We start from the raw sequence: 23238 nt of genomic DNA on the forward strand, positions 1-23238 counted from the left end.
TTCTGAAGTAAGAGAAAATGGATTGCAGCCATTTTCGTCTTAAAAGCTCTTTCCATGTGTACACTCCAGCTTTATATGCTTTTTATTGCTCTATGTGGCGACTCCTTGCCCCAAAGAGCCTTAGAAAGAAATTTCTTTCGGCTTGCACTTATATGTGAAATACAGCAAAAGGTGCTTTATTTTACCTTTGCGTGGCAATTCATCAACGGAAAATTGGTTTATGCTGGAGCTACGTGGCCAGCGTTTGCCACCATCTAAGTTGGCAAGGCAATTCTTGGTGAATTTCCTGCTTGGTCTTCAAGAGAACCCGCCATTTACACAAAACTCGCCTTTTTGAGCCTTCACGGATCCATATTCTTACAGGATTCTGTGATGCCTTCCCAGGAACCTCAATTAGATGACAAGAATGACGAAGCTGACGTCCCTCCAGATGACACAGATGGAAGTGAGTTTGATTCCCTCTCAATCTAGACTTCTGAAAGTGGTTACAAAAAAGGACGCCATTTCAGGGAACCCCCCCACCCCCCCTTTGGCATTCTTAAACTTCAAACACCCCCCCCCCCAGGACAATGACTAATTGATAGGCTTCACAAGGGGGCCTTGCAGAATGTAGAGCAGCTGTGGGACCACCTGCAAGCCAGTGGAAAAATCAATGATTTGTAATAAAGGTTTATTCCTGAATTTATTCAAGGACTGTTAATCGGTGTGGTATGGTAGTTAAAGAGTAAGATTAAGAAGGGGGGGATCCAAAGGTCTAGTAGTCGATCCTCAGCCACAGTCAGTTTGGGTCAAGGAGGCCGATGGGGAGTTAGGTGAAATAATATAATACAGTGCCTTCAGCTGGGTGATGGATCAAATGGAGAAATTAACTCAGACCGGTTACTATTAACAGGAGCTTCTTTGATCCCTAAGTTCAGGTAGTTCTCGCCTTAATGATCGTGACTGAACCCCCAAATTTCTGCTGCTAAGTGAAACAGCCATTAAGTGAATTTTGCTTGCCACACTGTTCTTGCCACAGTTGTTAAGTGAATCACCGTATCTTTGATATTTGTTATAAAAAATGCCGATGGGTTTGTTTTACAGTTCTATGTTTTCTATGTTTCCTCCTGCAGTATCTTATATTTCTTCGACTCGGAAGCACGACAATATTAAAGATGATTCTGAGGTGGGTTTTTCAGTATAACATTAATAGAGCCCTCTATTTAGGTCCGTTAGACAAAGTGTGTTTTAGATTCTCCTCACTGTTACCCATGGGCTTCCAGAGCATTATTATGCTCCTGGAGTTCTGGGTGCTCCATCATTTGAGGTCTTCAGAAACAGACTGGACTGCCATTTGACCGGGATGGGTATAAGGCCTCCTGCTTCAGCAGGGGTTGGACTAGAAGACCTCCAAGGTCCCTTCCAGCCCTAGGATTCTATGTTCATCTGCAGTAATCTTAGGCAATGCTGGGTTGCCAAGTTCAGAAACTGGCTTAGTTTCAGAATTTAACAGTTACTCCATATCAGAAATGGGTCACAAATAAGTTTGATATATTATTATTAATAATAATATTAATGGTGTGTTTTCCCATTAAGAATTACAATTGAACTCAACTTCAAGTCTCCCATATACTTTAAACATGTTAGTGAGAAAACAGGGCATTCAGTGATGAAAACTTTTTTTAAGAAGTGTGTCTTTAAAGGCCACCTGAAAGCTAAGGAAAGATAGCCAGCGGATTTCTCCAGGCCAAGGATCCTGGCGTGTGGGTTTTGTGATGGAAAAGGTCCTATTGTTAGCTGTGTAGTGATAACAGAACAGGAAAAGAGACCATAAAGCTAATAGTAGCAATCAAACATGATTTTGAATAAGGACATCCTGAGATTCTGATACTGGAACGCTCAATTATTTAAAGGTCATCTCCATCCCTGTAAATCAAGCTAGAAAATTATGAATCTTACTGCCTCGGTATCATAATTACATGATTGGATGGGGTGATGTTGGTATTGAACTGGTATTGAATTCCATTTTCACTACACGCTTCCCATTCCATTACACTTTGTAATGCAGTGGATTTTGCCAGATCCATTTTTTTTTAAAAAGAAAAGTAATTATACCTAAGAAGGCGGTGTGGTGGGCTTCAGTGGTAGGAGGTGTGCAAGGCATTCAGTCACATATTACACGGTTCTTGAAATGGGTTGTGTCAAGTTTGAAGAAGCCCACCCTCAAAACAGGACAATGCCTAAAGGGATTCCGAGATCAGTTTATTTCTGGAAAAAGTAGAAAAGCTGTGTTTCATAATTGGATTGCTAATGGTGGGTGCTCCGTCGCTGGAGGTTTTTAAGAAGAGGTTGGGGAATCATTTGTCTGGAATAGTGTAGGTTCTCCTGCTGGAGCAGTGGGTTGGACTAGAACAGGGGTCTTCAAACTTGGCCCTTTTACGACTGGTGGACTTCAACTCCCAGAATTCCTCAGCCTGGGTGCCACAAGTTGTAAAAAGGCAAAGTTAGAAGACCCCCAAGCTCTCTTCTAGCCCCATTATTCTATGTCGTATGTTCCCTTTCTGATTGCAAAGAGGGTTGGGTTGGTTTTTTTTGCGGGGGGAGGTTTATAATGTGCTTCTTCATACAGGAACTCAAGCCGGTTATTGACGGGATGGATGGGATCAAGATCTCTCAGGGGCTTGGCCTACAGGACTTTGATCTGATCAGAGTCATTGGACGAGGAAGCTATGCCAAAGTTCTTTTAGTCCGGTTAAAAAAGAATGACCAAATTTATGCAATGAAGGTTGTCAAGAAGGAATTAGTTCATGATGACGAGGTAAGAAGCTGCTTCAACACATCACGAAGCCTAACCTTGCCGAGCTTCCTGGATTCTACAGGGCGGGGGGGGGGGGCGGTATCTATATTAATATGATTAAAATGTCCAACATGAAACAGTTTCTATTTTGACCAGTCCAAAAGAAAAAGAAAGAAAAATAATATATGGGAAGATTAAAAAAAAGGTTATAGGAGGAATGAGAAACCCGTGCCTGGACTTTTATGAATGTGTATTACAATTTTTGAGTGTGTGCGTGTGTTAATGTGTGGCTTTTGGTGTTGGAATGTCCACAGCCTGTTTTACAGCCTCCCTTTGGATTCTCCGATTACTCTCTTTCAGGATATCGATTGGGTGCAAACCGAAAAGCACGTGTTTGAACAGGCATCCAGTAACCCTTTTCTAGTTGGCTTACATTCCTGCTTTCAAACAACAAGCCGGTAAGTAAGCAAATCCTCCACTTTTTTTTTTTTAAAAAAAAACCTCAAATACTCCTTTGCCTGGAACTTAATGGACCTGCCTGTCGGGGCCTGGAAGGCTCTGAAGAATGCACGGCCTTCTCTTTTTTTGGCGGCAGGGTCTACAACCCTCTCTCTTGCTTTGAGCTTAGAATCAGGGAATCGTGGCACGCTAGGTTTGAGAGGAAACTTGGTAACAATAGCGCTTAGACTTCTATGCCGCTTCACCATGCTTTACAGCCCTCTCTAAGCGGGTTACAGAGTCAGCATATTGCCCCTTAACAATCTGGGTCCTCATTTTACTGACCTCAGAAGGGTGGAAGGCTGCGTCAAGCCTTGAGGATCGAATTCCTGGCAGTCGGCAGCATTAGCCCGCAATACTCCATTCTATCTACTGCGCCGCCGTGTCTCTTGAGCATCTTGTCCAGTTCTTGCCCAGGGTGGGAATCCACCAATGAAGCAGCCGCGGTAGATGGCCTCCCATCCTCCCTTTAAACATCTCCGGCCAAAGGAAGTCGGCACCTCCTAAGACTGTCAGTTCAGTATCGCACCGTACTTACGGCTAAGAAATTATTCCTGATTAGTCTTAAGCCCTAGTGTGTTGCCTTGTCTTCATGAGCTATCCCCGGTCAGGAAGGCTGGTAGGTCCAAAAAGAATGGGGGCATGTTTTTCTTCTGAAAAACAATATTTATGTCTGGCACGGTGGCACCTTCAAGAGCTTCTGACTTTTCTTCTCTCCTGCACACTGACCTTCTAGACGCTGTGTTGGACTATGGGGGTCCTTGGTGCTCTCTGAACTTGGCTGTTTTCTTTCAGACAAGTGTGGTCACCGATAATGTTACCTAGTTGGGTAATAAAACACATCAAGCGCCCCCCCCCATAGCGTCTTTCCTAGTGGGAAGAGCCCGACACTAAATTAATCCTATTTAAGAGAGGTGAAAAGGTCCCTTTCCAGTCGACCTGTTTTTGGCGCTCTTCCATTCCAAGGACTAACCCTGTCGGCCCCTCCTTTTCTTGGTGATAATCAGTCGAGGTCAACTAGGCTTCCCGATTGAAAGTAGCTAGGAAGACAGTATATCTCTCCTCCACGAAGCCCAAGGCCATCCTGCCTTGCTGTGTCTCCAGAAGCCAGTGGAGTGGGTGGGGGTGGTGTCAACAGCCCCAACCTGTTTAGAAAGAGGAGGAAGATATTTAGAATTGCAGAGTTTCCCCTGCCAGCCTGAGGGAGGCTAGCAGTAACTTGATTGTTCTGTTGATCCCAAAACAAAGACTTTAAAAACCCATTGTGCACATTTAACACACCACCAAAGAGGCTAGTCATGCAGACAATTAAAAGGCTCTTAGTTATTTCTCTTTTTAGAGGCTGTATCGGCATGTGTGTGAGAGAGTGTTTATTTATTAATGGGGGCTTCTATTACATCAGGGTAGCCTCCTTGCACACCATTTAGATGGATAAACCATTCTGGCTCTTTTAGGAGCCCAGTAAATTTGAACTGCTTTTATGCCCTAATGGATTTTTCCCCTTGTCTGCACCAGCTGAAAACTTCGGGGTTGTTGTTGTTTTTAACCATAGAATCAAAACATTCCAAGCGACGTTTCTTGTTAGTTAAAAAAAAATAGGCATGTCCTTAGTTATCTCCCATTGTATAGTTTCTTAGAAAGTCCTTCCCTAAATAGCTAATTTGTAAACAGATTTGAGATTGGTCTAAGAGTTAAAGAGCTAAAGAGCAGCATCCTTCTCAACTGGGCTTCGCCTTTTGTGTGTGTGTGTGTGTGTGTGTGTGTCTGGTGACACAATATTTCATGCTCCAATTCAACAGTAATACAATTTTAGAGGGGGGAATCTCCATCTTTTTAATGGCCATTGACAAAGATTCAATGACAAAGACGTGTGTAATTGCCAGATTGCTTTTTTTTAAATTATGTATTTTGCGTTTGTTTCTGCTGGGGGGGGAAGCACCATTATCCCACTTGAATTTGGGTGCATTCCTCCAATTTTGTTGTCAGTTTGCTAAGACAGGTAATCCTCCACTTAACGATGACAATTGATATAATTCTGGATTGAGCTCCCAAGTCGAACTTTTTTCTTATTTAGAGAAAGGATAATCTTGACTCCATGAATGGGAAAAATAAAATGAAAAAACCCACTTCCTTTTGCTGTTCTTCTCCCTCCCACCATCCTTCCAACCGGATGTCCTGGGGAAAAAGTGATCGTGACAACTGGAGGGGTGTTTGGCGCGGAAGCACCTCCAGGACCCAGCCCTTTTTCTCAAAATGACAAAAGCAACATTGCAGTGTCATCTCGCAAACTCCACCTCATTTAGAGTGTGTGGTATTATGAGGCACACACACACACGCACACACACAAAGCAAGGGTGGCGCTTACAGCTTGTTAGCAGCGACGCAATAATTTTGTCTGTTCGCTTCCACCCTCACTCTACAGGCCATCTGCTAACTAACAGAAATTGTGTGTTCTATTTTCAGGTTGTTTCTTGTTATAGAATATGTGAATGGGGGTGACCTCATGTTTCATATGCAACGGCAGAGGAAGCTGCCAGAGGAACACACAAGGTAGTGTGAATCTATTTCTTTCTTTCTCTTTACTTCCTTCCTGCCCTCCTCCTCTCGTCTCCCTCCCTCCCTCTCTCTCTCCAGCTGTGCCAGAAGTGTGTGAATGCCAGCCAAAACAATTTATAATTTCTTTAGGGTTTTTTTTTCTTGCTAATCTCTCAAGAGCAAAGGCAAGATTGCAGTCCTTTGTGCTCTGCTACTTTATCTCATAGCATCTGCCTAAGATGTGATTCCTTGTTGCGGCATGCTGACTTTTATTTATTTTAAATACAGCTCAGTTATAGGGCTGTATTTAAAATAAATAAAAGTCAGAATGAGGCAGGTTTGCTGTACAGGGTTACCTTGGTACTCAACTGCTTTGAAACTCATCAAATTTGGTACTCCACGCATTTTGATGCGAACCTTTTCTCCCAATACTCATCATTTGTTTGGTACTCAACACACAAAGCTACAACCTGTCAGCGTCAGCTGCCTTGTGACTCACTACATTATTCCTTAAGGGGAAATATTTATTTGGTACTCATTACTTTTGTATTCATTGTACCCATTTAACGGTGAGTGCCAAAGTACCACTGTACTTCGAGCTGGCCTAGAAGACGTGATGGCATTTATCAGCACACATGCTCTCCAAAGAAAGTGGCTTGTGTGTGGGAGCATGGAAAGCCTGGCAGTAAACAGAACGCATAGCAACGCTTCAATGGCCCTGCATCCAGAGGAGTGAAATTACATTTTCCTTTCAGGTTTTATGCTGCTGAAATCTGTATTGCTCTCAACTTCCTCCACGAGAGAGGCATCATATACAGAGATTTAAAACTGGATAACGTGCTCCTGGACACAGAGGGCCATATCAAGCTAACAGATTACGGCATGTGTAAGGTAAATTGGCTTTCCAGACTAAGGGAGACTCTTGGATCGGAATCCGATTGTGCGAGGTGGGCAAGGTCGAAGAAGGGTTTCTTCCTTTGCTGAGATCAAGAGAGACACCCAAGAGATTTTTCACTGGGGGGTCTCGAAAGGGATCTTGTGTTGGGGAGCCAGACAGCCAAATTGGCCCGGATAGGAAGGGAAGCATTGAGGAGGTCAGAGACGGTCCATAGCTGATCAAACGTAAGGTAGCCCTTGACTTATGGCAACAATTGTGCGAAAAAGGCCTGTTGCTAAGCAAGACAGATGTTCAGTGAGTTTCGCCCCATTTTACCACCTTCCTTGCCACAGCTGTTAAGTGAATCTGGCTTCCCCATTGACTTGGCTCGTCAGAAGGGGATCACTGCCCCCTCCATACATTTGAGTCAGTTGCCAAGCGTCTGAATTTGGATTATGTGACGCACAGCAGCCTTTCATTATTATTTTTTTTGTAGGAAGGATTGGGCCCCGGTGACACTACGAGCACTTTCTGCGGAACACCAAATTACATTGCCCCCGAGATTCTCCGAGGAGAAGAATACGGTGAGTTGCTCTATAGAGCGTGTAATTATGTAGTGACTGCAAAGTGTTCGCCTTCTCATCTGGAGAGATTGATTACAGAGGCGCCTGTTTTGTTAATGTCTTTACGCCATCCAGCAGAGGTCAGACTCAACGGAAGCTCCTCATTATGATCTAGAGCAGACAAGAGTGGAGCACTGTTAAAAATGGAGAAGGATGGAGTAACTGGCCTGCATCCCTACTTTGTGATCAAGGTTAAGCGGTCGTAGGCTTGAAGGCACCCCTGAATCAATTTTGATGATGAACTTTGGAAGGCTGGTCAACATGGAACGCCCTTGGCCAATAAATTATCGCTAAGCCTAATGGTGTTTTATGGAACTTCATACCATTGCTACCACATTTTCATTGTAAAAGACTAACTGAGTTAGTCCTCAATTCCGTCGTACGGAGCATATCGCGTCCCCTTTTGTTATTTATCCTTTTGGGACATTCTGATTAAACAAACCAAAGTTGAGTGTCGAAAAATAGGATTAAGATACTGGGTTGGTGATATTTCTGATAGCCACAATACTTACGGAATTGACACTGGTCGTTGGGTTTGAATTTTTAAGCAATTCCACAAGCCCTTAATTTTATCCCGTTGCTTTGAACCAATCGTTCATGATATTGTTGCAAAGGAGATCCGAATTAAGTTTTTGTTCTGGTTGTTTTTATGTTACCCATCACACACACACACACAACCCTTGCATCACTAAAATCTTCTCTGGAGAGCCCCTAATTTCGTTCATTCATTCATTCATTCATTTTCTATAGACACCTATCTCAATCAAAGACTCTCTAATCCTTGAAACCTGTTCTGTATGTTAAATCAGAAAGTGTCAGCTCTGCAACCTAAAATCTTCTATTGAAAGCATCACTTTCCTAATATTTTTTACAGGATTCAGTGTGGATTGGTGGGCCCTTGGTGTCCTCATGTTTGAAATGATGGCAGGAAGATCCCCTTTCGACATTATTACCGACAATCCAGATATGAACACTGAAGATTACCTCTTCCAAGGTATTTTTCTATGTCACGAGACTGACATATTAGTATCCAACACTTGCTAGAGTGTTAAGATTCAGAATAAAGTTTCACTCAAGAGCAGACTAAAAATTGCAGGATCCAATTTGGGCCAGTCCCTGGGACCCACTGGACCCCATCCTCAGGGAACTTCTCTCTAGCAGAGTGTGTGCTGTTCTATGTGTGGTATTTATATGGTGCCTGTTGTATGTGGCTTTTTAGATGGGGGTGTGTTGGTGCAACATATAAATAGCACACACTCTGTTAAAGAGAAGTTCCTTCAGGATGGGCTCCAGCATCTTCCGGAAGCTCGGAAGACTAAACATCTGGACCCAGTGACCAACCCAGATTGGATATTGCAACATTACCCTGGCCCAGGCACCATATAAATGCCACACAGGAAACCTTCCTGGGACATGCCTTCATTTGTGAGAATAAAAATGTCCAAAATTTGAGTAATGATGCAATTGGCATAAACGGTGTCATTTGCAGCAACCTCAATATACCAGGCAAATCTCTGCATTTAATAGTCTGTTCAACAGGGGTGGAGAGGAAATTGTGTTGTGTTTTACATCTGCTAAAACAAGGGTCTACTATATTGATGTATTGGGGAATATAACCTTTTCTCTTTCTAAAACCTCTTTCAACAGTTATCCTTGAAAAACCAATCCGAATTCCGAGATTCCTTTCTGTTAAGGCCTCTCATGTTTTGAAAGGATTTTTAAATAAGGTAGGTTTACAATATTTTGTCTTTGGGGTTTAATTTCATCCGTTAAGCACAAAAGCATTTGGGGGCTGGGTGCCTTTCGTTAACCCTGGGGTGACTGTGGTTTATTCACTAAACCTTATGGTGAAGAGTGTGCGAACCAGGGCAACATACACCCAGGAGAGTTCTTCTGTATTTTATTCTATAACTTGGTAAAGTGTAAAAACAGGGAGACGAGAGTTGCTAGTTGAATTTAGTGGTTTCTTTTATAAAGGAGAATTTGTTTTTAAAGGATTTTGTCTTCAGACTTTGGCCTCACAAAACCTACAATCATGGGGAAAATCATTTTAATTCTTCCTCCTAGGATCCCAAAGAGAGGCTCGGATGCCAACACCAAACAGGATTTTCCGAAATCAAGTCACACACATTTTTTCGCAGCATAGATTGGGATCTGGTAAAGCATTTAACTTTTTTTTTCCCTCCCCCTTCGGTTTTGTGCCTGTGTATCTGAGCCATTCTTTTGCACCTGCCAACCGATCTGGGTAGAAATCACTTCCGCGAAAGGGGTGGGGCAAGTTGTATCACATGTATTGTAACACCGTCATCCCTGTTTACATTATTGGTGTGAGAACATCAAGAAGCAAGAGGCAGAACCACCTAGCAGAATGAGTGAGGAACTATAGCTTGAAAGACTTGGTTCAGACATCATTGCATATCAGATTTACAGTGGCCATTTCCAAACAAACCAGCACGCCATAATAAAGAACGGCCAATCTGGTTTTATCATTATGGTTGCCCAGTTAGACCCACAACGAACCAACCTTAATCTTTGCACAGCATACAATCGGCTCCCATACGAGATAAACCTACTTCTACTTCCTTTCGTGGGAGTTTCTCGTTCCCTTATTCTGTCCTTCCACACTCCCCTCAGATCTGCTTTGGGATGACACCTGACCTTCTAAGACAGCTGGAGAATCTGGTGTTTCAGCAAGATCTAAGCTGGTGCAGAATCAGAATTATAGCGTGCCTTTCTCTATTTGGTTGGCTGATGTCTAGAAGCCTCCTGAGATGTGACATCAAGCCACCGTTCAGCTATTCCCTCCTGACCTGATATATTTGCTTGTGTTGAGTCCAACCGTAAGGAGGATCCAAATTCCCCTGTCTTATTTCAAAGCCACCTTTGACAGAAAGAGGTCAACAAGGAGCCGTAGTCATGTGCCTAAATAGGCTTAGAAGAAAGCCATGGTTTCAGATCCTCATTCAGCTGCATAACTCCTTGGATGACCCTGAATCTACCACTGTATTTCAAGGCTAAAACAGGACAGCTCCAGGAGACTGACAGAGTCAGCAGGTGCTAAACGACAAACAGCCATGGAGGCTTTCTCACTTGCTCAAATGACACACCAGCATTGACAGATTCGCAACCTTAATCCCGAGCCTGCACAAGCACTTCCAGTGCTGATTTCTGACTCTTTGACAGACACAACTTGTCCTCCATCTTGATCAGAAAGGGCCCTCAGAAGACAAGGACAAACATAGAAAACTCCCAACCCTGGTCTTGGAAATGCCTCTTTTGTTGACTACATGATGGTGAACTAACTGGGGATGGATTTATTGTCTCTCGGACAACATGTCACCATCTCTCTTTTGTCTCTCTCTCTTTCCCCCCCACCCCTGCTCTCAATTCAGCTGGAAAAGAAGCAGGCCACCCCACCGTTCCAGCCTCAGATCACGGATGATTATGGCTTGGATAACTTTGATACCCAGTTCACCAGTGAACCTGTGCAGTTAACTCCAGATGATGAGTACGGCTAATTGTTAAATGCATTGTTTAGCATTAAATCATAATACAGTGTTTCTCAACCTTAGCCATTTTAAACTGCGTGGACTTCAACTCCCAGAATCCCCCAGCCAGCACAGCATCCCCACGGCCACATGATTACAATTCAGATACTTGGCAACTGGTTCATATTTATGACCGTTGCAATGTCCCGGGGTCATGCAATTCACTTTGGTGACCTTCTAACCAACAAAAGTCCACAGGGCAGCCAGATTCATCTAAAAATGTGGCATTTTTAAATGGTAAAACGGGGCCAAAGTCAGTTAACTGTCTCGCTTAGCAACAGAAATTGCGGCCGTAAGGCGAGACTACCTATATTTCCCGCCAGTCTCACTGCACGGCCACAAAACTGAAAGCACGCAGACCCACAAACGTTCGTCATTGCAAAGAAAAGGTGATTTCCCTGTTCGTTTTGATCACGCTTGCCCATTCGGCTTGCCGGCCTTTGGTAAAAAACATCAGAGGCGAGCGTTAAAATTCTTTTTTTCTTTCTTTCTGTCTCCAGAGATGTAATAAAAAGAATAGACCAGTCGGAGTTTGAAGGATTTGAATATATTAATCCACTGATGCTATCGACCGAGGAAACGGTATGAGGAACAGGCGCAGAGAGGAAAGAAATCTGAGCGCACTTGGGACATTTAATCCTGAACTACAGTATATGCATGCAAGGCTGGGGCGGGGTCACCGTGAGGTTTTGAATGGAGACCAAAATGGTAAAATGGCCGATGAGAAGAATCAAGATACGTGATTTGGGTGGGTTAGGGTTCCTCTTTATTTTTTAAGTCCGGGGGGGAACTGGCAGAGCTGACTTCGTGGATTTTGCACTCCGTGCCTGCTTCAACAAAGGGGGCAGTGATGGTTTGTCGCACCCTTGGGAAGAGGTTCCAGACCACTTTGAAAAGTAGCCCGCTTCTATCGGACTTTTCCATGCAACAGCCCCCTAAAACCGTTGAACATCCAGAATACAATTGCTTGTGGTGGTGTTGAAGCTTAACTTTAGAGATGCCTTTTTCTCACGTGGTACCTATCCTACATGTGTGTGCGTGGGTCTGTGTGTGTGTGTGTGTGTACATTCACATCTACGTAGGCACACATGTATACGCACACTTGCTAAATAAATAGAAAGGAGTTGTGTTTTATTAGCAATGTTAACTAATTTGGGTACAGTATTTAAGTGCCTAAATGGATAATCTACATTAAATTATTCCATTTTTGGAACAATTGATGAAACCCTGTAAGTTCTGGTTATTTAAAACGAAAAGTATTTTACACATGGAACCTACAAATAACAGCTGCTATCTAATATTAATCGCAGTCTCAGAATGGACAGGAATCTTAGCAATAACAATTCCAAAATTAGAATTTTGCATCTAAACATTCTGGATTATGCTGAGTGTGGGAGAAAAAAAATACTACCAAAATTCTCATGAGAAAATTTAAATTTGCACATGGTGGATTTATGAAAATATTTTGAGCAGTGCCTACAATGATTTATGTTGTATACTAGATTTTTTGAATAATATTTTTATCAATGCAATATTCAAAAGGAACATTGGGAACGTGATAGATCTTAGCCTTAAAATTTTGGAGAAAAAAAAAGAATTCTAGGATATCCATCAACTTACTACTTTTTTTTCTGATAAAGCACACCTCCTACTTAAAAATGACTGCTTTGAAATGTTTAGTTCTCCCATAGGTTGTTTTGGTAAATGAAAATCAAAACAGCAACTTGGGGATGGGAAAGGTGACCACAGATAAGAATATTACTTGGATATTAAAATGTCTTATTATTTTCTCTTTGGAGAACTGTGATGTCTTTCATCGGGATAACTGCTTGTCAGTTTTTGGAATTTAAAGAAAATTCAGTGCATTTCAGATTGAACTAGTGCATATCGCTAACCTAATATTGTAACCCTTGGGTCAGTTGCAGTTTTGGAGAATGAGGTAAAAAAAATCAGATTGACTCTAAGGGGTCAATTGCAATGGCAGATAGAAAATTCCCATTATGTCATGACTTGGTAGACATCAAATGACTCGATCTAGGTTTCTCAGGATATAGCATTGCGTTGGTTGCTGTACAGGAAATCTTCCTTGCATTTGCAGCCATCAGATGCTGGGAGATGGCCATATTTGAAAAGTGGATAAGTCTGGTCAAGAACCATTGGTTAAATTTCATTTTGGATTCTTCTTTTAGCTTGGCCAATAATTAAAGCACATACATAACAAAATGTTAGCACTCCCATGCCGGGTTCTTGAAACTCGGCTGTTTCATTTGTGAGCAAGATTCTTAAGTCTGTTCTAACCAGCACTTAGTAATTCAACTAGAACTTTTTTTTCCCCTCCAGTGCTCGGGATTTAAATAACCAAGCTACTTTGCTTTTAAGCAAAGCTGGAAAATGAATATCCTACTTTCCCCCCCCCCCCCCAACTCCTCCTCAGCGACAAATTCAGTATTTCCTTCACTGCTGTGTCTCTCTTCCCCTTCGATTTGCAGCTGAGCAATTGGTTCTTGTATACTGTCCAAACATCAAAGCAGGACTAGATACACACTTGATCCCAGGCATCAAAAACAAGTCCTTGATTTATTTACAATTTAAGGCATTTACAATGTTGCTGTGTTGCCAAATAAGTTACTGGTTACAAGTCGGTTGCTGCTCTTGTGCAATGTATAATGTTCTGTCCATGATGAAGGGGAAATTTTTTTATATAAAGTTCTTGTTTTATAAATTAAAGAAAAAAAATGAAGGATGTAATTAAATGTGTGGTTTAAAAAAAATCCTTAATATATTGCAAATGGAGCTGGTAATGATATCATTGTCTTAGTATGTAAATGAAATGTAAATGAAAACACTCTCTAGCTAATTTAATGATTGTAAAACAGTAAATATGTTCTTGTAGTTTTGTATAATTAACTAGTTGAGATCTTTGGCCAGTTTTATTTGTGCAAAAGATGGTATCCTAACCAGTTAAACAGCTAAAATCATTTATATTCTTGCACATCTATTAAAGACTTTAATGAAAAATATTACGACTCATTATGCAAAAATAATATATTTTCTTCAGATGGATTACCCTGTTTTATTAATGTTCCCGTTCCATACATTCTGCACACCAAAAGGTTTTGTTTGCACTTGATCTCTTCAAACAGAGCTGATCTCTTCAAACTCTCTGGAAACAACTATTATAATAAAAGCAGAGTTCAAACACGAACTCTCAGCTACTGTTGAAGAATTTTTATTTCTCTATAAGTGTATAAAGGTGGTTCAATTCAATCTGCACGAAATTAGAGCTCTTAGTGTAGATGTGTTTAGTTTGCTAAGGTGGAGCTATACTTTTAAAATTGTTTGACTTTTGACACTTATTTAAATTCCAACAGTGGGGAAGCCACCTAACAACCGTGTGACTAAGTTAACAACTGAAGTGATTCGTTTAACCAACATGTCTAGAAAAGTCATGAAACAGAGCAAAATTCACTTAACGTACAATCTCACTTAACAACAGAAGTATGGGGCTCAATTGTGGTTGTAAGTTGAGGACTGCCTGCATATTGTGTCAGAATTATGTCACTGAGTCTAGGAAAAATAGCTAACGAAACATTAAGGGATGCTTCAAGGAGTTTTTTTGCACTTTTTTTTTTTTGCAAATGTCAATCCCCACTGCCTGTTTTCTATATTATGCATTGGTTAACATCTCATCATCTTTGTTTTCAAATAAACTTTTTGCACAATTATTACCGTGTTCCAGTTTGGAGTATCTATGAACTGGAAACAATTGAGATAATTTGATCTGTAGATAAAATCACTATCTATTAATACACAACTCTTATTATACTTCTAGGTAACTACTGATTCTTCTACCACATTCGTCATCTAGTTTAACACAAAAGAGAAAAATTCTTACTATCTCCTTCAATTTTTAATGGGGCTACGTGGTAAATGGAGTTAACTAATTTCTGAATCTGCTATTGGATATAAAACTTTGGCTGGATGTAAAATTTTGGCTATTTTTTTTTACCTAGTTCCTAACCATTAACATTCCAAAAATTGAGTGTTTCAATTTATTCCCTTGCAAAAATTATTGAAAACTATGAGTCAGCTCCTCCTGCTGCTTTTAAAGCTGGCACTTAATGCCAACGTATTACTTATATAAATTCTTTGCAGGTTTTCTATTTATCTGGTTGATGATTCATTCACATTTATGCCCTTCACATTTAAATGAGGGGGGGGAAACTTCTCATAGCCACATTTCATGCTAATGAAAAGCTCCTAAAGTTAAAAATAATAATAATAATTCCAAGACATTTTAATATTAGGTTCCTTTGTCAGGGGAAACTTCTGATTTTATATTTATGCTTTCTAAGATGTAGTAGTCAATTAACATTAATTTTATTCCTACCCCTTTCCCAAATGTATTCATGATGCACTTAACTGCCACTTACTTCTTAAAATCAGATTTCACTGAAAGAATAACTTATGTAATATTACACATATTGAATATGCCATTCTGATCCTCATGGCATATCCTCATAGCAGGCATCTCTTGCAGAGGTGAGTTCTTGTTAAGTAATCTTGTATCATACTACTTTACCATTCACTCTGCAAAGGAGTCCTTTTCCATAAGTTTGACATTCAAACTTTTGGGGACAGTTCAGAACATTTGTTAGTGAAGACCGTCTGGGCAAACTTGGTGAGTGGCTTAAGGTATCTCAAATGCTTCATCTTCCAGCACAATAGAACGTCTTATGCCACCCTTTGGGTTTTCGACCATATATTCCTCAGCTGTTTGAGATTTTTGCTCAGGAGCCAGGGAAATGGCTTGGTATGTTTCATCTTGGTCATTTTCTCCTACGGAAATGGATTTTTTTTCTTCAGGCGTACAGTTTTGACGCCTTCCTGAACCGGTGGCTTCCCAGTCTCTGTGATAAACTGGGAATGGAACCCATTCAAACATTTTGGTTCCGCAATTAAATGTTTCGAGACGGGGTTGAGGATTCTCAGTTTGAGAACTCTGTAACGCAAAACAAAAGGGTCAGCATTTAACAGCAATGGCTATAAGAATTTAAATTTTCCTTTCTCATTTAGTACAGTGAACATTAAATATCCTGATCCTTGGCCAGCCTCCAACAGGCAATTCATATTCTGGAATGTTTGATTATGACTATTTTGATTTGTAAAGATCTGGTTTTTAACCAGATCTTTACAATGTCTGTTGGCTGATTTAGTTCTGTCTAGACTGTCTGAAACTTGATTAATTTCCTGTTGTCCCTGCCCTGTTTTTCTCTACCTGTGGTAAAGCATTTGATATTTTAATTTTCAACTTTTACCTCTCTGGGAATTTAAACATGACCATATTCAGCAAAAGGAAGACTTAATTTTATATTCTCTTGGAGACAGTGTCAACTGCCGCCTTTTGCTACCTTTGGATGAAATTCCGGGAAGTTGACAAATTTTTCTAAATTTGATTGATTTAGATGTGGATCCACAACCCTCAGCAACGTAATCCATGAAGCTTCAGCATCACTCAGCTCTTGATTTTCAAACCAGGAAGCGTTGGTGGAAAAGGTCCTAGAGAAGGGAAAGGCACAATTTTAACAGTTCCAGCTTGTCAGGACAAAGTAATTTATCATTTAAAATGCTTGTGAAACGAAGAGTTCTTTGTTTTCCTTCTTTGTGGAAATTCTAATGGTAGGGCAAGAAGTTTAGTTCTTCTAGGAATTCCAGAATCAAAAACAACCAAAATATTGAAGAAAGGTGAAAGAGGAAGAAGAAGAGGAAGGAAGGAAGGGGAAGAGAAGGGAAGGAAGAAGGAAGGAAAAGGAAATGGAGAAGGCGAAAGGAATACGGTGAAAGAAAACGTGGAGAGGGGGGTCAAAGTGAAAAAGAACGAATGGCGAGAAAGAGAAAGGAAAAGAGAAAGAGAAAGGGTGCGAAAGGAAAGCAGAGGAAGGAGAGAAAACGAGAAAGAAGAGAAGAGACTGGACAGCCATTTGTCTGAAATGGTCTAGGGTTTCCTGCCTGAGCAGGGGGTTGGACTAGATGACCTCCAAGGTCCCTTCCAACTTACTATTATTATTATTAAAAGAATGGAGGAGGAGGAGGAGGAGAGCGGAGGGAAGAAGTAACAAAAGGAAGTGCCCAACCCAGGGGAAGGCGGCGGGGGGGGTGGGGATAAGCAAGCCATGGAAGCAGCCTCGGGCCCGCCCCTCTCTGCTTCAGCCCCAGCCCACCTCGCAGGGCTGTTGTGAGGGAAAAGAGGAGGAATTGGGTGGGTGGCCCTGAGCTACATGCAAATGAAGCCAATAAACCCAGGACGACCCTCCGCTCCCCTCCCGCGCGCCCGGCCGCCGCCGCCTCACCCCACGACCCCCCCGCGCTCCTCCCGCCGCCGCTTCAGGCTCAGCTTCCCGCCGCCGCCATGGCCAGGAAGCCCGGCCATTTTCCCCCTGCCTGGCCACGCCCCCTCCCGCCCCGGAGGCGGGCAAAGAGGGCGCAGGCGCAGGCGGGAGGAGGCGGGGACTGCGGAGGGCGCTGGGCGGGGCCTCTTGGAGGTGTGCTGTAATTCAGGGGATCTTCAAACTTGGCCCTTTTATGACTTGTGGACTTCAACTCCCAGAATTCCTCAGCCAGCAAAGCTGGCTGAGGAATTCTGGGAGTTGAAGTCCACAAGTCATGAAAGGGCCAAGTTTGAAGACCCCTGCTTGATGTACGATAGGATAAAAAAATAACTCCATCGTGTACTGCGTGTAACACAATACAAAACAGTACCACAGTGTGGTATACTGTACGCAGTGCTGTGTAGAATAAAAATCCTGCGCTCTTTCTATTTGTTATAAGCCTTATTACATTAAAACAGTTACTTTATACTTTTATGTCGTCATTTGTGTTTATTATACGGTATAGAGAATAGTATAGAGTTAAATTGCGTGCGGTTATGATGTGATAGATATGATATGATGCGATGCTATGAATTTGTTAGACTTTTAGCCCTGTCGTAGTTCAACATTTTCTGGGTTACAACAAAAAAAAATGCAAACGTGGAACTACTGTACAACAGGAGCTAAACAATAATTGTGTCGTTGATTTTATTTGAATTTATTATTCTTTTTTTTTCTTACCCCATCGCTGTCCAACAGGCTCTGGGTGACTGACAGGTACAATAAAAATACAAAAATAAAAACAGAAAAACGCACAAACCCCAGGCTAAATTCATAGATTTGTACCCCTCCACGTTTGGCCACTTAAAAGCTCAACAAAACAAAAGATCAAGAAAAGCAAAAATGGGGGGGGGGGAGACTAAACCCATAAAATTTGAAATAAACATTGGATGTGCAACATTTTTCTACGTTTGTAACAAAAGCTTTAACAGTTTTTTTAAATAATAATTAAAAATGCACAAAACCATAGTGGGATTTACTTTCAAGTTAACGTGTAGCTTTTATTACTACCAGTCTGATTTTTTCCTGTCCCTAATGATAAGGACAATTGTTATTACTCTATTAAGCCTGTCATTTCTAACTCCCAGAATTTTTTCACAGTAGATCCCTTTAAATTGAGATGTTACTCCTTGCCACTTGGGGGCACAAGAAATACATTTAAAACTTTATTATTATTATTATTATTATTCCAGTTTTTTTAACTGGGAGTCGAACATCTGGAGGCTTTTCTGTGTGGTGCAATCATATATGATCATGATTAGTAACAGTTATGTTTGCCTGAACTGTAAATAGTTCTTTAGACTATTTTGTGACAGTGTTGCACAAAACTGAAACATTGCCGTATGTGTTTATGGAACCATATGCAACATGTGGGCCAATGTGTCCCTTTAGAAAGATTGCAAAAATGAAAAGATTTTTTTTAACTTTCTGTTATTACAATATACATTTACGGTGAGAATGAGCGTATCACTTTTATGTATATAACACATTGCATAATGTGCATGTGTCAATCAGAACAGAGGTGGAAGGGACTTTGGAGGAGACCCTATACATTTCAGACAAGTGACATGACAAAAGACTGCCTAGTTTTTTTCTTAAAAAAAAGCTCCAGTGATGAAGCACCCACAACTTCTGGTGGCAAGCTGTTCCACTGGTGAATTGTCCTCACTGATAGATTCCAGCCATGACCTTGGCACAAAAATGAAGAAAGCATAAATGGAAGTGCTAACAATAGAAGGTAAGAAGTATATTTTTCATAATAAAAAAAATATTGAAGTGTCTAATTAGAAAGATGTGCACCCAAAAATGATGATTTGACTAAAAGTAGACTTTCCTCATTACAAAGGCTGGGGGTTGGGTTTTATTTTTTTAAATACATATGTAATTCTATTTACCAGAATAAGCTCTTTGACAGGGCCAGGTTTATTTCAGTGGAAGACAGATGCCTTCAGCACCTTTGCTGACATTATACTCAAACTGGAAAAAGAAATACCTCGAGATAAACATTAGGAGTGACTTCAATGCTGACCTGAGGTCTGAAGCAGCGATCCAAACTGCGATATCGGCAGTAAAGTTAAATATGACCATCTTGCAATGAAGGTGAATTTTTGAAGGTCCGTTTTTGTTTTAAAAAATGTCAGCCTGATTCTGTTTTTTGACTCATCTACCCATCAAAAACATCAGCTTGCACTACGTCAAAGATCACGCACGTAAGAAGTTAAATCAAGTTGCTGATTTCAATTGCCCCTATGTTGCTTTAAAAACAAATATCTACGTAGTTGATCTCCATTCAGCCCCTGACCTTTTTAAAATCTGAGAAAGCAGACTGTTGTTGTTGTTGTCCACTAAGCTGCTGTTAGGAGTCTTGCCTTAATAACCACCCCTAGAAACTGAGCAGCCTTCAGGGTGGTCCAGAATCCTCCAGACAGCCAAGCAAAACACTAAATGCAAGCTTAGTGTTGCAATTGCCGAAGAGGAATTAAAATGGCATGAACGTGTTCTGAGCAAATCTGCTTGGTATGAGTGGCTGAGTCACAGATAGTCTGAAGAGCTACAAGTATTCTGAAGCTCCAGCTGAAGTTCTCTGGCTGTACAGTTGTGAGATGCTCCAGTGAAGCCATCTGTTTTCACATTCCTTTGCTGACTGTCAACGGAACTTCAGACTCTTCCCCAAAAGCCATCCATTTGCCGTTGTTTCGCATTCTCTCTGTCTCTCTCTCTCTTCTCCAGACTTGTTCTTTTTCAAGATGGGGGAAGTCGCATGATTCGTCGCGCTTTCTCCTGGCTAGTAACGGGCATCAGTGGGTGATAGCAAAGAAAACACAATCTGGAAGAAGAAGAAGAAAAAAAAAACGTGCCTTGGCACCGCAACTCTGTTCCTAATGGCAAACATACACCTAGCTCCATGTGGCTTTCACCTTCCATCTGTGACAATGGGCCTCTAATGGATTCTGCATGTGTTAGCAGTAATATCAGTCTCTCATAAATCATCTCGTCTGATTCGGATTGAAAAATTCCAGAGACTGTGGCTTGGGTACCCGTCTCTTTTTTGACATCGCTAACCGGGCTTCCTTCTTTCACCCAAGCTTCTTGGAATGCAAATTTCTTGAAGAGTTTTAAGAAGCTGCCTTCCAAAGCCCAATGTTTCCTCAATGGCACATAAAACCTTTTTTTTAAAAAAAAACAACCAATCATCAATCTGGGAAAGAATAAACTATGAGTCATTTTTTTTTAAAAAGTACAGATTGTATTATTGCAAGTCAGCCCATTCCATCAGGTTGTTTCCCCCCAAATAGTAAAAATTGCTAATCTGGCACCCTTATAATTAAAATCTGTCTCACCTAGCTGGTTTCTGGCAGATTAATTAGCATTAGGTTTGGAAGAAAGTGGAGGTAAAGTGCCCAAAGTTTTGAGGGTTTGGATTGGATAAGATACAGCTTGGTGTAATTTTCTGCAGAAATAATAAATGCATATATTGCTGATAATAATTAACACCCACAAGCTAAAAATAGTTCATTTTTTTTCTGCTCCTCCTTGACTCCTTTATCTGTTTTCTTTTAAACCATTCATCCTATTTAAAATCCCAGAAATAATCTATGCCGCAAAGGAACTGAACACTTTTGGGATTGTGGATTACATTATTCTTGATCTCCCAGTTGTCAGATTAAAACTACTCAATACGTTTTTTTGGGTGGTGGGGGGGAAGAGAAATGAAGGCCAAACACATGGACTACATATATTTTGCAACAAATAATACTTTTTGTTATTTTGTGTGCTGAATACAAACACTGCTGCTTCTGAGTCCCAAATCATTTTATCTGGTTGAGAATGCCTGGACGTGACTCGTGGTAATTAACTCTGTGGACTGTAATACTTTAATTCTGCCTAAGCCAGTTCAGCACAGAGTTACTGATCTTTTTGTGCCCTTAATGATTTGTGATGGGGTTATTTAAAGCCCTCTCTACATCCATGTGAAGTTTCTGGAATGTTAAGCTGGCTGTTTCCCCTTTGTGATCAGTTCAGTAACTTTTTGATGGCTGTGTTTGCATAGTGCCATACCCTGAGGTAATCAATTATTTCTGTTTTCTAGGTCTGCCCATCTAAACTGTAGTCCATGTGGCCTGTACTCCATTAAAATCTAGCTGCCTATTTTGCAATTTGTTTGACAGGTGAATCCATAATGTGGCTGTACACTGATTGTAAATATGAATTTCACGGTTCTTTTAGACTATCAGCCCTCTAGCGTGTCTGAGCTTTTGGGATCTTCAGAATAATGAGGATACATTTTCCCTCCTCACATCCCTTGAATTTGATACGGAACAATATAGCTTAGCTTTGAGTTTGAATAAGATCTTTGCACCTGCTCAGAACATCAACCTTGTAAGCTAGGAAATGAACTTGTTTAATTTTACAGCTAATGGACATATAAATGCAAAATGACTACTAATTGCTAAACGCAACAACTTCACATTAGCAACTCTCAAGAGTTGTTAACGAACAACTGTTAAGATTTATAGCATGTTTCCAAACCTATTAAAAGGAACCTTTTTTGTCCAGTCTGCAGGGGAGAATAGGGCCATGTTGTTAACGAAGAGCACAAGTGATGGAAATAGGAAAGATTTTCTCACCTCGAATTTAAAAAAAGGCACCCTTAACGTGAATAGAAAAGGGCAAATAGCAAATTTTGAATGCAGCAGCTGAGTAGAGTCTGTCTCTTATTTTCAGGAAAGATATCATCAATCTGCAAAGTTGCAGCCAGTAAAACTGATCAAGAGAACAAACAAAAATCACAGCCAGTTCTTCGTATTTTGCCTAGAAGCTTCCATCTATGTTTTCAGATCCAAAAAAGCAGCGTAAGGAGAGCTGATCAAAGAACTAACCATCAATTAAATCTATATTACGGTCATAGACCAGCACAATGAGGGTAGGACACCGCCAATTAAAAAGCTATATAGACCATACATCGAGACTCTTTAAAAATATGAAAAGCTAGCAGATATAAAAATACAGGTATGAAAAACAAAGTATATATTTAGAAAGAGTCCAAAAGAATCTAAAAGGAGGGGTGGGACCATTAGATGGGAGCATAAAGGTTAGTATGGGGAAGACTATATCAAATTACAGAGCATTCTAGTATGGTGAACTAGATGCTAATTAAGTCTTGTTTATGGGTCAGGTCATCATCCAAGGAATTTTAAGAACTGCTGTGGAGAACCTGGCAACATTGCATGTTGTTGGTATCTGAAAGCAGCTGGGAGGTGTAGAATTGTCCAGTTTAACCTGGATGTGTAGGCTGCAATGGTGAGATAAAGCTGGTACAAATGTCTCGTAGAATAATAATAACAAGTTGAAAGGGACGGTGGAGCAGGAGATCTTATGCCATTTCAGTTAGATAGTTGTCCAGTCTCTTCTTTAAAACCTCCAGTGATGGAGCACCGACAACTTCTGGAGGCAGGTTGTTCCACTGTTTAATTGTTCTCACTGTCAGGAAATTTCTCCTTAATTCCAGGTTGCTTCTCTCCTTGGTTAGTTTCCATCCGTTGCTTCTTGTCTTGCCTTTTGGTGCTGTAGAAAATAGATTGACGCCTTTGTCTTTGTAGGAGCCCCCCAAAATATTAGAAATATTAGATTAGAAAAGGGGGGGGAATCTTAAGGGGGGGATGCAATGGCGAAGCACTTCTATTTGGCAAAAAAAAAAAGTATACAGTTCATGAAGGTTGACTTGAAAGAAACCTCTTTTTTTATATGAAAACTGAAGAAAAGAAAGAAAAAGACACCTGATTTTCGCCGTATTATTTCCAAAAATGAAACCCACACAGTTGGGTGATCACTGATCGGTGGGAAACTGGTTTGAGGAGACAGTGAGGTGCTTGCCATACGACCTGCCTCAGGAACGATTTGAAAGCTGATCTGACCCCACCACGGAGACGGAATGCAATTCTCAGCCAATGCT

The 23238-nt window shown here is 41.0% G+C and overlaps 2 protein-coding genes across 5 annotated transcripts in view; one reads left to right on the top strand and one right to left on the bottom strand.

Annotated features, from left to right (window-relative positions):
* The window catches only part of PRKCZ (protein kinase C zeta), a 41258-nt gene extending 29661 nt beyond the window's left edge, over positions 1-11597 (top strand). For 3 of the 4 annotated variants that reach the window (XM_083375798.1, XM_083375796.1, XM_083375795.1), the window contains 12 exons: positions 364-445; positions 1113-1165; positions 2609-2797; positions 3137-3234; positions 5738-5824; positions 6565-6700; positions 7183-7270; positions 8184-8303; positions 8957-9036; positions 9377-9466; positions 10702-10817; positions 11358-11597. In XM_083375798.1, the coding sequence (XP_083231924.1) occupies positions 364-445; positions 1113-1165; positions 2609-2797; positions 3137-3234; positions 5738-5824; positions 6565-6700; positions 7183-7270; positions 8184-8303; positions 8957-9036; positions 9377-9466; positions 10702-10817; positions 11358-11445 (1227 nt within the window). In that variant the 3' untranslated portion in view covers positions 11446-11597. The remainder of the gene's footprint in view (positions 1-363; positions 446-1112; positions 1166-2608; positions 2798-3136; positions 3235-5737; positions 5825-6564; positions 6701-7182; positions 7271-8183; positions 8304-8956; positions 9037-9376; positions 9467-10701; positions 10818-11357) is intronic. The other variant, XM_083375797.1, reaches the window with a different exon arrangement.
* LOC310648106 (uncharacterized protein) lies at positions 11482-17306 on the bottom strand. The gene is made up of 3 exons (XM_083375809.1): positions 17208-17306; positions 16269-16416; positions 11482-15859 (listed from the first exon to the last, which is right to left on the bottom strand). The coding sequence occupies exons 1-3, from the start codon at positions 17285-17287 to the stop codon at positions 15548-15550; spliced, it is 540 nt and encodes a 179-aa protein (XP_083231935.1). The 5' UTR covers positions 17288-17306; the 3' UTR covers positions 11482-15547.
* Between the last annotated feature and the right edge of the window lie 5932 nt (positions 17307-23238).

Source organism: Vipera ursinii (assembly GCF_947247035.1).
Source record: "Vipera ursinii genome assembly, chromosome: 17".
In the NCBI taxonomy this organism is placed as follows: domain Eukaryota; kingdom Metazoa; phylum Chordata; class Lepidosauria; order Squamata; family Viperidae; genus Vipera; species Vipera ursinii.